The sequence below is a fragment of the Plectropomus leopardus genome, chromosome 6, assembly GCF_026936395.1.
Source record: "Plectropomus leopardus strain MGB_pleo_1.0 chromosome 6, ASM2693639v1, whole genome shotgun sequence".
NCBI classification, from domain to species: domain Eukaryota; kingdom Metazoa; phylum Chordata; class Actinopteri; order Perciformes; family Serranidae; genus Plectropomus; species Plectropomus leopardus.
This window is the reverse complement of record NC_142181.1, coordinates 3337462-3355065: the sequence shown is the minus strand read 5'-3', so window position 1 is coordinate 3355065 and position 17604 is coordinate 3337462. Positions and strand designations below refer to the sequence as shown.

General features: G+C 39.3%; 1 protein-coding gene across 1 annotated transcript in view; it reads left to right on the top strand.

Moving 5' to 3' along the window:
• The window catches only part of sorl1 (sortilin-related receptor, L(DLR class) A repeats containing), a 112400-nt gene that overhangs the window by 64482 nt on the left and 30314 nt on the right, over positions 1-17604 (top strand). Inside the window, exons 9-16 of the mRNA XM_088078498.1 lie at positions 1090-1282; positions 2481-2598; positions 7552-7625; positions 8900-8988; positions 11144-11322; positions 12216-12402; positions 13877-14005; positions 17061-17146. Of these exons, the coding sequence (XP_087934624.1) occupies positions 1090-1282; positions 2481-2598; positions 7552-7625; positions 8900-8988; positions 11144-11322; positions 12216-12402; positions 13877-14005; positions 17061-17146 (1055 nt within the window). The remainder of the gene's footprint in view (positions 1-1089; positions 1283-2480; positions 2599-7551; positions 7626-8899; positions 8989-11143; positions 11323-12215; positions 12403-13876; positions 14006-17060; positions 17147-17604) is intronic.

Below are 17604 nucleotides of genomic sequence, written 5' to 3'. Positions count from 1 at the left end.
AGTCCTCTTACATCATGTCTGGGCAATGAAATTCAGGCTTCCTGTTTGGCTCTCTCTGCTGTGTGTAAGGTTGCCTCCTACAGCTTTTATTTTAAAATGCTGATGCATTGAGTTTACCTGCGTTTGCCCTCCAGTGTTCTCGAGCCAAGTGAACAAGAACATTAACAGGGAAACCAGCGACTTAAACAAGAGCAGTGAATCAGCAAAACTTTTTCTGTTAAAGGAAAACTAAAGGAAAAGTTAGCATTTTCTCGAATGCCTCCATGGTGAATAAAGAATCTAAAAATGTAGAAAATTCTTGATGAATTTAGCTCATAGGGGTCCGTGTTTAATAACAGCTATACCAAAACGCAGATTTACAAACCCTCACGCAACTTACGCAGTAAAATATAAGTCTCAATTATCCAGTCATACGCTCAGTATTTCATAAACATACATCTTCATGGAAACACTAACACATACAGTACCTGTAGCACGATTGGGAAAGCATGTGCGTTGAAAAACTGAGACAGTTTATGCCAACACGTGGACTTCCACGTCTGCATATTACGCGTTAGGTATCCTTCTGCGTCTGCTGTTGACGTTCAGGGATGTTGCTGCCATGATGTCAACACAAGCACATGGTGCACGTTGTTATGTTTAGGCAACGAAAGCAGGAGAAAACCAACGCCGGACGTCTTCTGTTTACGCAGGAGAGACACATGATAACTTGTTGAAAAAAAACAAAAACATTTAGACGGTAAGCAAACACCAACCTTTCGAGTGAAAGTCCAGGGTTTGTCAGATCCATCCACCACCCCTCCACCCTATAGGGACCTTTGTACTCCTAAGTTGTTACCATCAGCGTTTCAACCTGACGCCATCCAGTGACGCATCGTGCAGACGTGCACTGAGCCATAGCTACGGAAACATTATAAGTAATACAAATATAAACATTTCTACCACCCAAAACACACTGAAACTGTTATGTAAGCCTAAATAAACCAGAACCTTCATTATATTTCATAAACCAACACAAACATTATTACAAAGTATAAAATGTGTGATCAAGTGGCTCTTACAGGTGACATATGCCTTCTTGTGTTTCAGGTACTTTGCTAATGAGCCTTTTGCGGACCTGCACCGTGTGGAGGGGCTGCGAGGAGTCTTCATCGCCACGCTCATCAATGGTTCGGTTAGCGAGGACAACATGCGATCCGTCATCACTTTTGATAAGGGGGGGACGTGGGAGCTGCTTCAGCCGCCTGCTGCCGACAGTCTGGGAGGAACTGTGGACTGCCAGGTACACCAGCTGTCCCAGATCTTTCACACCAGATCTTTCACACTGGAACAGCCATGAGGGTCATTTGGACCGTTTTCACATTTATGCGTCATTCATGCGTTGTTTAATTTAAAAATACAGTGCTGCTTTTCCAATTTTTCATTTAAAATGTGATGTATACAAATTGCACAAAAGGCAAAGAATATGTGAACTTTTTAAACTATTTTGGCCACAGGCGGTCACAATGACTGCACAGATTTCGCCGCGGTTAAATTGATACATTTTAGCTTTGTGGCTGCTGCATGTTGGTTTCTTGGCAGTTATCATGTTCTCCGTCAAAAGTAAAACTTTGAAAGCGCCCATATCAAGCTGAAAACGAGTTATGGCTCTAACATTTTGACACCAGGGTCTTTGACCGAGGCTTTGACAAATAGCAAAGTTTAAAACCTTTTTATGTTATTTTTTGTCCAATTAAAAAAAAAACAAAAACGTAAGAATGACAAAGACATGGACTGCAGGGAGAGACAGAAAACCCACTGGACTTTTTTGGAGCCTTCACCTAAATAATGTAAAAAATTAAAAAAGTTAAGCTATACAGAACACATCTTCCATAAATGATATAACCAGATGGCACAAAAAATATATGAAAAATGATAGCAAAAAAAAGTCTAATTAAACTTGATTAAAATGCACATTTTGGCGTTATTTCATAAAAAAGTCCTAAAACAATAAATGCATTACTCTCTTTGTTGGGTATTTATCATGAGAGGATTTAGAGTTTGGAATCTGCACCTTCTAGTGTTTATGATTGCAGCTGTTTGTTTGCACATCAGCATTTGAATCCTCGTTGTCATACATTGTTATTTTCATGGATATGATTCTTATCCAGTCCCAATGTGAGGTCTTATCTGTTGCACAGTGTTTTGCGCAGATGCAAGCTGTGTCTCCACGGAGACCTCTGCTTCCTACAACAAAGCTGCTGTTGAGAATAATGTGGCTCAGAATCGCAGGTGTCTGATTGTCTTTGAGAGGCAAGCTTCACTTTCTGTTTCTAGCACTTACTTTTGCTGTCCAGTAGTTGACCTACTGCATGTCTGGTGATGTAAGTGGGTGGAAAATCAGAGAGAAGAGCTTAGAAACATCTTAACAACATCATGACTTCCCTCTCCTCCTCTCCTCCTCTCCTCCTCTCCTCCTCTCCTCCTCCTCTCCCCCTCAGCTCAGTAAAGGTTGCTCTCTCCACCTGGCTCAGCGTTGGAGCCAGCTGTTCAACATCCAGCTGAGGAGGATGCCCATTTTATCCAAGGACTCGGCACCAGGACTCATCATGGCCACAGGTGAGGCACCAAGCAGCAACATCACTGATGAAGGCCGCGTTTCAAGAAAGTCAAAATGCTGAAAAATCCTGTTTGAGTCGAAATAGCTCGATTTGTTGCCTCCTCATTTGAACTTCATTGTTTGGCCATCGTTTTTCGGACCATGTGAATTAGATGAATTTTAGTGGTTTGGATCACAGATTGTGCTTTTCAATTTTTTTAATTTAGATTATTTTTTTTGGGCTATTTGCCTTTATTTGACAGGACAGCTCTGTATTCAGAACAATGAAAAATCTGTGAAGCAGCTCTTCAGCGGTGTGTGGCATTATAAACTACCCTTGTCATAAATACTATTCCTAAAAAGTTATTTTTTACTTTATTTTGGAGAAAAGGGTTGATTTTTCTGAGCTTTGTAACACGGATAAATGCATCACGTTATTTGGAGCAGAAGCCACAATGTCACCACAATGGCAGACCAGCTGCAGGTGTTGCAAATTTGCATAACTGCTACAATTCAGGCAAATATTTCCCATTTTTGTGCTGTTTAATTGTCTCGCCTCTGGTCTAAAGGCATCAACTATTACAAGAAATCTTTGGGATCTGTGTGATGGACAGAAAAGAGAGTCATTTTCACTTATTTTGGAGTGTCTGTTAGCCAAGACACATGCAAAGACTTTGGGTGCCATCTGTTGGACGGTCACACTGATAGAGCCAGAGCCAGGCGAGCTTGTGTTACTTTTACAGCCACTTCCTCTCGTTCTGATAACACAGATATGTTACTCAGGAAACAAGCACTACAAAACCCACTCATCTTCCTCTGTGGTAATGGAGCTGCCTTTGTACCTTTCTGCACCTTCCTGTGTGACCCAAAACACAGGAAACACGGTTACAGTCTGCGGAGAAGCTGCTTGATACTTCTTGTGTCTGAAGTGTTTGCGTCTCTGTCGATACCTCAGCAGAAAATCAAAAGTCATAAGCAAAGGGAGAATTGTTTCAGCGTGTTGCGGACGGATGAATTCATCAGAGTGAGGAGTTTGTGGTCCTCGCCGCTGAGGCCGAGTTTCTGCAGATGAAGCCTCTTCACAGCTGCTGGAAAGCATTGATTTGTTGATACTCTCCAGTGTCTGGGAGACTGCTTCCCCTGCACCCAGCCAGTCCCTCTAATTAAATTCTTATTAGATAATGTGCATGGAGAGAGAGAGACAGAAAGAGAGAGCACGGAAAGAGTGAGAGAGAGAGGACTGGCAATCGGCGGCTCCGTTCGCTTCGTTATCGCTCTCACACAGATGGGCTAATTACTGCTGCAGCACCCAGCGGGCACTTGACAGGGTCAAACACACTCATGAATACAGGCAGGCATATACAAACTGCACGGACGCGTTTACATACACAGCAGCCCGAATAAACTCCTCATATATTCCTCTTCACGTCTGACCAACATGTCATTAGAGATGACTGTTATTAACCCTTTAATAGTCACTCAAAGAAGTGCCTTTGCAAAAAACGATATATGACATTTTAGACTGTAGGATATGTTAACGAAATGCATCAGTTTATTAATGAAAAAAAACTTTTTCCCAGTATAATGCATTGTTAAAAGTGCAAAAGTCATGTAAAACGTAAACTGTAAGTGCAGCTCGACTGAGGAATACAGCTGTGAAACAATAACTGTAGTTGCATTTAAAGTAACGAGCGGAGCTGTCGTCAACTGGAGTCACGTTTGAGTTGTCTTCATTTTACTTGGTTCACTTCACTGTGTGTGTGTGTGTGTGTGTGTGTGGGTGGAGCTCAGTGTTGACACAGATAACAGGGGAGATGCTACAGTGTTACAACACATAACAAAAAAACATTCAAATATGCTGGTAGAAGAAGGAAAGGGGAGTTGACTGCTGAAAGTTGTGTCTTTGCTGGCTCAACAGCTGTTTGATAAATTCCTATTAAACACATTCAGAGAGGGTTTGAAATACTATTTTTATTCTTGCTTATCTTTTTGGCACTTGTGATTTTCCAACGACACAGCTTGAAACCTCTTTGGAGAATACCAAAAATTCCTCTGCACCCAAAAACACTCATCAGTAGGCGTGTTTCCCTTAACCCTCAAATTGCACAAATTGGGGATATAAAATACGCCGATTTCTAAAAAAACTCCCATTTATCACAAAATGTGTTTTTATGCTCACATGAGGTGCTATTTAAGGCAATTTGAAAAGGCCATATTTCACAGAACTGCAATGGAAACACTCATGATGCAGCAGGAGCTACAAGAGCTGTTATTGCATCACATAACTTCTTAAAAGTTGATCATGTGGAAGTTTTAAATCCACAATTACTCTGTAAAATTGTGGACTTTCAGCTCCCAGAAATCCGACTCAAATGTGGCCGCTCCTACGTATAAGGGTCTCGCCTTTCCGTTATCACTCGCATAACACACCTGCGTGGCCTTGGATTGAAAATAATGACAGCTAGTGCGGTGGCTGCAATAGAAATAAAGCTGCTAAAGTTTTCAAGATCCATCACCATGCTTTGGAATATTATCACGAGAGAAGTCGCATAACATCGCTCACGCAGTCATCTCGCAGTTGGGTTTTATCGACATTTAGAAAATGTAATTTTTGCACAAATCTGAAATGAAAACCTGCAACCAGCATGTAAAGTTGCTCTTCAGATCGTCACGATGATAGGACTGTAGTTAGACGTGTGCACGGTGACGGCATCTTTGTGCCCGTTTCATATCTGCACAGTGGCAGCGAATCTTTGGAACGTTTGCTAATTGTCTGGAGTCCCTGGCTCCTCTTGTAATGATATTTAATGAGAGTCATTAGCCCGTTTTACACAGAGACGGAGCGCAATTCATTTCCAAGGAAGCATTCGAGTCCTCGACAGGGACACCGTGTTACCCTCATTTTAATCTGAGCTGCTTGAAATCATTCACCCTGAAGTGAGAGTTGATTAACAGGATCGATGTGTGCAGATGTGTCAAAGGCACACACTGCTGCTATCAATCAGCCCGTCCATAAATTCCATTGTTCTTGATGGATGGAAGGATAGATGCATGTTGGAGGTGGATGTGTGTGTGTGTGTGTGTGTGTGTGTGTGTGTGTGTGTGTGTGTGTGTGTGTGTGTGTGTGTGTGTCCCTCTGCAGAGTGGGGAAATGTTTTCAGAGCTCACACATGAAAACTCATCAGCTGTGTGACAGTATCTATGTCAGCATTTAATCTTCCTCAAAATTCATCTTCACTCTCTCTGTCTTTTGTTGCTCGTTTTCTTTTTTTCGCGGCGTAATAAACTTCGCTTCCAATGTCTATCTTCGGCATCTCCTCTTCATTCTCACCCGGTTGTTGTTTCTTTTGTTCCTTTGTGTTTTCTTATAAAGTCTCCAATGAAAAGTGCGAGTCTACAGTCATACAGACCGCTGTCTGAGGCTGTGCCGAGCTAATTGCCATCATCCGAATTAATCACAAAGATGATTCCAGCAATTGATGATTAGTAATAAACACAAAGTACAGCCGAGGCTGACGGAAATGTAATTAGTTTTCTAGGTATTTGGTCATAAACCAATGACGTTTCTGTCAGTCTGCATCAAAAAATTGTTTTGTCGACTGATATTTCCATCTCTCTGCTAGTTTGGCTCTTAATGATGTCGTCTCGTTTTAACATAATATCAAATGAGATGTTCACTTTTAGAAATAAAGGTGCTCACCAGAACCATATATTTTTGGCTTATCCTCATTCGAGAAACATTTCTGGATCCTGGTTGAAGCTTTTATAAAAGTAGTACATGCATGTAACCCTTTCATACCCTTTTTCCGTCAGATCAGCTCTGGTTCTTGCACTGGTTCAGTTTCAGGATTTTTGGAACTTGGTGCTATCTGGCGAACTAGCCTGCATTTCTACCAGTTTTGAGCAGATGTATTGTAATTATGGATGTAAGTTTATAAGTTTATTCTTTATATATAATATAGCACATTTTGCAGACGCTGGTCACAAAGTGCTGTAAAAAATATAGATAAATTTTAAAAAAAGTTTTTTAAATAAATCAAAATAATACCCAGATAAAACGTACAGTGAGAGCAGATAAAAACACATGATTAAAACATAAAATACAATATGCCACCCAAACGCCTGTCTGAGCAGTAAGGCTTTTAACTGCTTTGGCTTTAGCTTTAACACTCAAAACATTAACGCACAAATTACGGAGCTTGTCACTTGTTTTGTGCTGTATGTTTCCATGTTATTCACAAAATAGGAAATTGAAAAAAAGTATTTAATCAATGAAAACACTTCTCTTGAGTGTCCAGCAGCAATTATAACCTAACTTTCAAAATTCTGTAAAAAAAAAAAAAAATTATGGAGCTTAATTGTATCGCAATCAACGCATTAACACTGACAGCTGTAGTTAGAAAACAATGCAAAATGGCAATATTTGTAATGATTTGGTGATAATATCATTAAATCTTACTGGAGCTTTGCACCAGTTATTACCATTAAATGTCTCTTAACATGCTCATAACATGAAAAATGATTTTATAAAGGTTACCAAGGAGTTTTACTCTAACACCACCCTCACTTACTTCACCACTACTGCTAAACCACACTCCAAAAACAACAAATCTACAAATTTCACAGTTTTCTTTGCTTTGCAGTGAACATTATAGTCGTGGCTGTAAACTCTTTCAAAATAGAGAAAGTTAATTTTCCATTTTTGTGTTTGATTTCATTGTGTTTCTTTGTGAACTGCTTATGTCGATGTGCCTCATTCAGTAACAACACACTGTCAAAGGAAAGTATTTGTCGGTGTATACAAAGGCCACATGCATGAAAAGATACAGAATGCTGTGGTTTTCAGTTCTTTGGTTTCAGATTTTTCCATATGTGAAAGCAAAAGCAGAGGCTGCATCAAGTCTGCAGTGTTCAGGGAAACCCCCCTCTTACAATGTGTGTGTGTAAAATGCCTTTTTGTCCTCTGATTGCAGGATCTGTCGGCAGGAACTTGGCGAACAAGCCTAATGTGTATGTATCCAGCAGCGCCGGAGCTCGGTGGAGAGAGGTCAGTCCAAAGTCTGACGCACATGACAAGAAAAACACAGCTTGTAAAACGGAGTCACAAGCAGCTCGTCTCTCAAACAGAGCTCCCAGCATGTCACAGTGAATTTCATTTGACTGTATGTTTAAGCCCCCAGGCATTATGGACTTTTTGCACTATTCGCTTGCACTAACATTTTCTGTAGTTGTGGGAAACATATTGAGAAGTAGCTGAAAACAAGCATCAGTTCGGAATTTAATATTTGTTTGTTTGTAGTCATGCTCGTATTTACCCAAGTGCCAGGGTTCCCACGGTCAAGGAAAAACCTGGAAAAGTCATAGAATCTCACATTCTCATTTTCTAGACCTGGAAAAGTTACAGAATTAGTAAAAATCATTAAAAGTTTTGGAAAAGTCGTTGAATTTTTAGTAAAAAAATAATTTTGACATTAATGTCCAGGTGATAACCTTTCACTTGGCACATTTTTTTCATCAAGTTAGCTGTTGGCGCAACGTAACTCTAACCCCTAAATTCCACCGGGTCCGTCAGCATCGCGTAACCGCCACTGGACAGCAAAGTCTATTTGGGCTGGAGACGGGCAGCAGCCGCTCCTGGTGGAATATAGAGCCACGTGGGTGACGGAGCAAAACAGCGCTGCAGACATAATGTCATCGAAACGCTGCTGGTAGAATCAAGGCCTAATATGTGTGGACTTAAGGCTGCGTGGTATATCGGTTCAGCATCGACATTGTGATGCAAAATTGTTACACCGAAAGCTACGTCAATTATTGTAGACAACTTATTTGCTGCTTGTTAAGAATGAAAAACACATTTTCTATAATTAATACCAGCCAAGCTTTCCCCTTTAAGACAGGTTATGTGTGTATGTGATGTAGTGTGGCAGCATTTATTATGAAAATCAAGATACTCCTGAATGTGTATTTTGACTCATAGAAAGTTATCTTTTAATGCTAATTTTAGAGCTTGTGTTTTTACTGTGGACTTTCTTGGCCAGGTCTGCCTTGGAAAAGAAATTCTTAATCTCAATGGGACCATCTGGTTGAATACAATACAATACAAGAAAAAAAAGAAAAAAGAAACCAGGCCGACAAGTGCTGTAGACATAGTGACAAGCATGCTTCTCCGAAATGGAAATTTGGGTCCTTGAAAAGTAATTGAGAAGTTTTGAAATTTTGTCCATGAAAATGTGTGGGAAACCTGAAGTGCGAAGTACCTTTTGTAGCCTGTTGTGTATATTATGTTTCAATAGTTTACTGAATGCTCTCTCTGTTCATCAGGCACTCGCAGGCCCTCATTTCTACACATGGGGAGACCATGGCGGTATCCTGATGGCGATCGCTCAAGGAGGCTCCACCACACATCTCAAGTAAGTCCAAGTGACCCGTTTAACTGTTCCTCCAGGACAAAAAAAAATCTGATATCAGCTCAGAAGCCAAATCTGTCATTCAGTTGTTTCTCTATAAACAAAACAGTTTGTAACATAAAACCCTGAGAGGCTGCTTTGCGACTGGATGCCTTCCATTTAAAATCCCCCAAACAGCTTGAGGAAATCTGGGGAGTGAAGCACATAAACGGCACCTGCCCCAGTGGATGTGCTCATTAGTCAGCAGGAGCAGATTGCGTGAATGCGAAGCAGCTTGTTGTAGAGAAAAAAGGCAAATAAAACCACCGCTCGAGTCAACAGAGGTGTAATATAACACCCCACAGCCAACGGCAACATTGCAGGCTATTCATAATCACCTGCAGGTGATACAGTTTTTATGTGAAAACAGTTGACCTCGTTTACATGCAGAGAGAGCTTACTTCCCGTACTCTGGTTACTCAGTAACCTGGTTTTGCCTTCATAAATACAAATAAATGGGTTAAATCACTGGATGCCTGATATTTATTACCCCATATGTGTTTTTAAGCCTCATGACCAGAGGCATCATGTTTTAGTTGTCCATCTGTCCGTCCCATCCTCGTGAACACAATATCTCAAGAACACCTTTGATGGAAATTCTTCAGATTTAGCACAAACATCCACTTGGACGTAAGGATAAACTTATTAGATTTTGGTGGTCATGGATCAAATGTCAAGGTCATTGTAACCTTGTTTATCGTATTCTTATAAATCCAATATCTTAAGATGATTTCTTCAAATTTGGCACAAATGTCCACTTGGACTCAACAATGAACTGATTGTGTTTTAGCGGTCAAAGGTCAAGGTCTGTGGCCTTGTCTGTCTCATTCTTATGACCGCGATATCTTAAGAACACCTAAAAATAATTCCTTCAAATTTGCCACAAATGTCCACTTGGACTCCACAATAAACCGATTAGTTTTTGGTGGTCATAGGTCGGAGGTCAAGGTAACTGTGAACTTTTATCTGTTCATTCTCATGACCATGATGTCTCAAGATCCCTTCACGTGAATTTTTCCCTTTCATGTGAACTCATTAGCTTTTGGTGTTCAAAGGTCAAGGTCACTGAGACTTTGAGTCCATCTCATTCTTGTGAACGCAATATCTGTAGAGGGCCTTGAGGGAGTTCCCTCTAATTTGGCACAAACGTTCACTTGGACTTTGAACAACAACTGAACAACTGAACAATGAAGTAGTTTTAGTAGTTTTAGTGGTCATAGGTCAAAGGTCACTGTGACCTTGTCTGTCTCATTCTTTTCAATGCAGTATCGTAAGAACACCTTAAGAGGATTTCTTCAAATGTGGCACAAACGTCCACTTGGACTCAACCCTAAACTGATTAGATTTTGATAATAATACATCAAAGGCCATGGTCACTGGCACCTTGCAGCTGCATCATTCTTGTAGACACGATATCTCAAGAACAACTGAAGAGAATTTTTTCAAATTTGACACAAATGTACACTTAGACCTCAAAATAAAGTTTTTGGTGTTCAGGGGTCAAGGTCATTGGGACTTTGCGTCCATCTCTTTCTTGAGAACGTAATATCTCAAAAAGGCCTAGAGGGAATTTCCTCAAATTCAAATGTTAACTCAAGATCACAGGTCAAAAGTCAAGGTCACCTCACAAAACAATATTTTAGGCCATAACTCAAAAATTGATATGGTAATTATGACAAAATTTCACATAGATGTGATAAAATTATCAAGTAATGACATTTTATATCCAAAAAGTCAAAGGTCAACGGTGACATCATGACGTTATTCAAAAACAGTTTTCTGGCCGTTACTCGGCGTCATATCTCAGGAACAGAAGAGGAGACGTTTGGTGAACTGGTGACAGTAATCTGTGAACTCTGCTGACTGTAAAGCTCTTCGGTGTGTTTTGATGTTGTTTAGATGATGTTATGCATCATCTAAATAACATTTGTATTTGCATTTGCAACATTTGCATTTGTTCAATTAAATAATGAGTGTGTGGGCTGCGTTAAGAAAGGAAATTGTGGTTACTGATTAATTAAAAAGAACGGATAGAGTGTCTCAGCAGCAAACAGGAAACATCAGAAAAATGATCATTGCTTCTTAAAATTATGTTAAAAATTGTCCATGTCTCCGTCAGGTTCAGCACCAATGAAGGCGAGACGTGGACGGACTTTAAGTTCTCGGACAGGGAGGTGTACATCTACCAGCTGCTGACCGAACCCGGAGAGAAGAGCACCATCTTCACCATCTTTGGTTCCTACGCCGACCAGAGACACAGCTGGCTCATCCTGCAGGTCAACACCTCCGACGTCCTCGGTAGGTTGAAGAGGGAGAAGGAGGTCCAGAGGGAGGGTTTGGATATCGAGCTTTTATGTTTGAGATCTTCAAACCTTAGAAATATTCGTGAAGTTTACACTTCACGAATTTTCAGCGCAGCTCCTGATTTTTAACTCTGCATTTTCAAAATCAAGCTTTAAAATATTATACATTAATCTTATTTTATAGCCCTAATCATAAATATAAAAGATTCATTAATCTTAACCCTTTAAATGCCAGGTTTTTGTTATGAGCCCACTTTGTTTTTTAGATGAAAAAAACCAAAACACAAAAAATGAATTCTTTTCAATATACTACATGCAAAATAGATTTTTTTTTAATTGTCACAGTCTGGGATATGTCAATGATTTGCAGCAACATTGATTGTGACAGTGCACCTAGAGGAAATAGCATGTATTGTCTCCATGTGCCAAATATGGCAAAAATGACGTCATCAGGAAGAAAATAGTCAAAATGATAAAACAAGTCAAAAGCCCAGAATGACACCCAGAAATAATACAATGGATGTTTTTTATGCTTTAATGGCTGTGGGATCAAAAATTGCAGTTTGAATGGGTTTTTGCGCATTTTTTTGCACTTAAAAGTATGAATGTAAGAATTTAGTTTCCGGTGTATTTTTAATTTAATGCAGGAGCTGAGTTGGAAATTCTAAAATTACACAAAAATACACAATCTTGCCAAATTTTATGCCATATGCATGAACACAGCTGAAATTATCAAAAAAATGAAGAATGAGAAGCCTGTAAAATGCTCCAAATAGTCTCATAGGGTTAAAGGTAAACTGCTACAGACCAGGAGCACAAACAAGCAGCTCTGATTTCCACGTCACTGTCAAATATCTTTATTTATTTTATTCATTTTTTATTCTCCAGGTGTGCCGTGCTCTGACGCTGACTACAAGCGCTGGTCTCCGTCAGATGAGCACGGCAACGAGTGTCTGCTGGGCAGAGAGGTGACGTTTAAGAGACGAGCGCCCCACGCCACGTGTTTCAACGGAGAGGACTTCGACCGGCCCGTCACCATCTCGAACTGCTCCTGCACACGGCAGGATTACGAATGGTAAAGGAACCCGAACACGCAACAAACACTCAGCAGCGTGTTGTCGGAAACAGCTGTGTGTGTATACATGCCGCAACAGGACGAACATGTTGGACTATTTAGAAATAAACACACCCGTGTTTTTGCAACAAAGCTGCCCACTGGAAGTGTTAGAGGCTTCGAAATTTTAATTTTACAATTTCGAATGAGCTAATTGCACATAAGGCCTCATGCATCAACATTGTGTTAAAGTTATCTCATATTTTCCATCATTATCCATTATCCATCCAAATCTACTCTTACTCAGGTATGCTCAATGATGAATCCCATCTGATCGTAAGTCACCTAAAACCCCCAAAACATTATGTGGTACTGAACTTAAAGTTAATGTGACAAAAAAAACCCAAAAAACAATGACTAACCACAAGACTGTGACTCAGTATGGACACTAACTTAGACAGACTGTCCTCTGTTATATTGTACTTAGAAAAGTAAACAATTATAAGCATTTGAATGGATAATTTAAAGGAATTATAAAAATATCCATGACTTTATGGTCCGTTTCACTATAGTTGCACCTCAGGTCCACGTTTGCTCTCTGGAGACATCAGGAGACATCGAGGGGTCCTGTTGGAGCGTCAGTGATGTCTGTTTGAGACGGTCAATTTCTTTTTGCTGTTGTGTATTTTTTCCTAAACCAGCGTGATTTTTGTATTTAAAGTGTTGTGAGACTGACTGTCAAGGGAATTGTTTTTATAAATGTTATAAAAAACAACTGCAATGAAAAATTTGCCGTGTAACCAGTTAGCCGTGTTAGTAAAAGTACAAATCTGACACTTTAAAGTACTCTCACGTTTTAGGACTCAGTACTTTTCTGCAGCTGCTGTACTGCAGTTGTTTAATTAGTTATTTAAAACAATATTAGGGAAATCCTTCCGTACCGTATCACAATGACTTAAATAAAAGGACAAGAGTTAAAAGGCAAGGCAGCTTTATTTGTATCGCACATTTCATACAACAACATGCAAAGTCCTTTACAGAGCAATAATATATAAAAACATAATAAAAGATACAGGTTTACAATAAAAGAGATAAGATATAAAAGGTAAAATCAATTACTAAATGATTGTGCAGAGAAGATAAAAATATTATTTAAAATGATTTAAAATCAAGTTTTAAATAGTTTGTAGTCATTAGTGGGGGGAGTCGGCAGTGTAAAACAAATAAATTAAAAAAGTCTGCGTTCATTAGCTTCAGAGAGTGGGACCTCTGTCACGAGAGGCAGACAGCACGGACTCTTAATTTAATTTCAATACTTTCAAAGCAGTACATTAGTCCGAACAGTCTCTGCTCATTTTTTATTTCTCCTGGAGCTCCATCACAGCTCATCACGACTCTGTTTAAAAATGCACATCAGGTGCCGCCATTAATCACAGAGCAGGAGCTAACCGGCTGTTTTTTTCTCTGCCTTTCGTCTCTTTCGTTCTCCTCGCAGTGACTACGGCTTCAAGCTGAGCGAAGACTTGTCTCTGCAGGTGTGCGTGCCCGACCCCGAGTTCCTGGGAGACCTCTACGCTCCTCCGGTGCCGTGTCCTGTCGGTACCACCTACCGCCGCAGCAAAGGGTAAGCCGCTGATATCTGACAGTGCAGCGCAGAAACGTGCAGCGCGGGACTCTTTTGTGTGGTTTATTAGCATAATGTTGGCGTCTGCAGCAGCAGCGGATCCACATTTACATGAGATTTTATGTGCTAAGCTGTTTTTCTTTGAAACTCTGCAGACTCTAATTTGACTAAATCTAAACCGAGCACTCTCAGTGGCAAAATATTAGATTTTTTTTTAACTTTTTTTCATAAACCTGTGGTATTGAAACAGTGAGAATGAAATTAAGCTTTAAAGGGGTATTTTGGGATTTTTGGAGTGGGGCTGTATGAGATACTTATGTAAAGTTAGTGTATTACGTACAGTAGCTTGCAGGCGGCGCGCTCCCAGTTTGCAGAAACAAAAAGCGTCACTGCGGTGGTGGTGATGGTGCACCGGAAGAAAATATCAACACGGACATTATTACACGCACAATATTAAAACACTCATGTACTGAGGACTATGTGCGGACGCTTGGCAGGGGTGCAGGTGGAATCTGACAATTTATTTCTTTTTTTTTCATATCATGTCAATAATTCAATCTTGATATTTTTTTGATATTTTTTTTTTTTGGATAAAGCATTTATAACTTCAGCCCCTCAATGCACAATCAAGCGATATATATCTTTTTTTTCAGGAAAACCTGGGCTTTCAGAATATTTAGGCTGCAGTGATGTCACTTGAATATACAAATAGTTAAGAGGCCATAAAGACAAAAGAAAAAACAAAACAAGAAATTGAATTTTACAGATCTTTAGTGATAAATGTCACAAAAGTATTATGCACAAGCTTTTTTGTTGGAGAAAACCTTTTTCCCAAGTGAAAAAATAAACATTGTGACTATTATAGTTTTAAAAAATGGACACACTTTTCCAAAAATGGTCCCATTGCTTCTTTGCAGTTGTTTGTGTATCCCATAGAGTGGTGAGGGGATGAGGTAATTTTGTAGGCCAACCGGCAAGTTGGAATTGCACTGGTTCCCTCGTCAAAAACCACATGGGATTTTTGAATGGGCATTTTACCGGTAACCCATTTAAAAAACCCATAGACTTTAAGACGAGGGAACCGGAAGTGCGAAAAGGCTAACAGACTTTTAGGACTCATTACTCTGCCTCTATATTATCTGTGCCATTGTGCAAAGCAGCTCCTCTCTGTGCTGCTGCAGAGCACATCACACTCCTGACACCTCAGAGAGGGCCCTGATTCTCCTGCCTGCTCTGCCTGCAGTCAACACAGGGTTAACATCCATATGAGGCCCTGCTGCCTGTTACACTGTCTCCTGATTTACTCCTGTCTCATTATTATTATTATTATTATTATTATTATTATTATTATTATTATTATTATTATTATATCATTATTATGATCATAATCACATTATTATTATTATTATTATTATCATTATTATTATTATTATCATCATAATCACATTATTATTATTATTATTATTATTATTATTATTATTATTATTATTATTATTATTATTATTATATCATTATTATTATTATTATCATCATAATCACATTATTATTATTATTATTATTATTATTATTATTATTATTATTATTATTATTATTATTATTATTATTATTATTATCATAGGGGCTACGAGAGTTTATTCTAATGCAGGAGGCGGTACCAATAACACAGAGCGATAGATACAGTAGGATTCGGCCAATCACAGCGCAGTTTGCTCCAGATGATGACGTATAGGCTTACGTAGGCGGATACAAAGCGTCGGATCGTCTTCCGATTGGTGGACAAGACCAAAACAAACTTCTGACCTCTCTCCCAAGGAACCATGGGAAACCAATATGGCGTTTAGCATCGATGCTAATGTACTTTTATCATCGAAATATGGATAAAATACGGACGTAAAACACCCAATATCGGATCTATCATGATGGATTTATTGAAAAGATCCCGTAAAAACACCCGAATTTTCCCAGGCTGGATACTGAGGCTTCTGAAAGAGCTGCGATGCACCGGAGTTTCCGTCTGAACGGCACAGACGGCAGCTTTCACCGCCGAAAACAGTAAGACAAACGGTCGCAAAGTTATTAAAACTTGTCCGAAGGATACCAGTTTATGCCGGCCGAAAAAACTGGTTTTGATATCAGCCGCTCAATACAGCAAATACTGTGTGTAAAACTGTGACTTTACAGAAGTATCTGATACAGCCACAGTCCAAAAACCCCAAACTGAAAAAGGTGGAAAATCTAGTCACGTTTGTTAAATGTCTGTGACTGTTTGGCTCATTTTACACGTTTTTCATTCATTTTTTAAGTAATAATTTGGCTGTGTTCATGGCATACATTTTGGCACGATTATGTTTTTTTTGTGTAAACAAAATTGTTACATTTTCAAGTGAAAAAATGCTCCGTTGAAACCCATTCAAACTGCATTTTTTTAAATCCCACAGCCATCATAAAAACACGCATTGTATTATTTTTGGGCGTCATTTTGGGCTTTTGCTTTGGGATTTGGAATTTTTACTATTTTACTATCTGTAATCATTTTACCATATTTTACATAAGGAGAAAATACATGCTATTTCCACTAGGTGCACTGTGCAGTGTTGCTGCAAATCATCTACATATGGGAATAATTATTTTTTCTAATCTAATAACATAGTGGCATTATGACAAAAAGCTGGCATATAAAGGGTTAAAATTCTTAAAATTAGTTAATATTTGATATTTATGATGAGGACTGATCTTGATTAAAAATGAACTAAAAATTAGAAAATAATAAAAAAGCGCATTTTGTATGCAGAGCCATACAAGTGTTTGTAATATTAAAACGGGCCTTAAGGGTTAAATAAAGGGGATAATAATTGGGACCCACTGTCATCAGCTTTTATACTTTTTTAAAATTATTTTCATCACCTGAGAATTGGTCAGAGTGCCGCCCGGCCTTTGTTCTCTCTGGTTTTTGCCGCTCTGGAGAGAAGTGTTGTGGTCAGCAGATGTGTTTGGTGAGAGCGCCATCAAGCGTCCAACTGAGGAAATGTGTCTGTGCTCCTGCTTCCTGCTGCAGCTACAGGAAGGTACCAGGCGACAGCTGCAGTGGAGGAGATGTGGAGTCCCGGCTGGATGGAGAGATGCTGCCGTGTCCTGTCGGAGGTAAACGCATCAAACACCTGATTGATCATGTGATCACTTGACAAATTGTCCTAAAAGACTCTCCGACTCTGCTGTAAGACGTGCTTAAGTAACTTTATAAATGTGTTATTCATCACTCAGTTGGCTCTTGTTGAACTCACCTCTGCTAAGCGGCATTGCCAACTTTTTCCGACAAAAGTAGCGAGTAATCGCTTCAAAAGTCATGAAGAGTCACCGGATGATGCAGCGCTTCAGTTGCACAGTGATGATGTCATTGCACATTAATATGAGTGAAAACAGGACGGCTGTGAGTCCTCCAGTCCGCAAGTTTGATCTTTATTTCAAACAACATAGGGCAAATAAATAATTAAATAAATAAATACATGAATAAATAAATAAGAAAATAAGTAAATAAATAAATGAATGAATAAAAATAATGAATACAGGCAACAAAATAAAATATAAGCAAGCAAAACAAC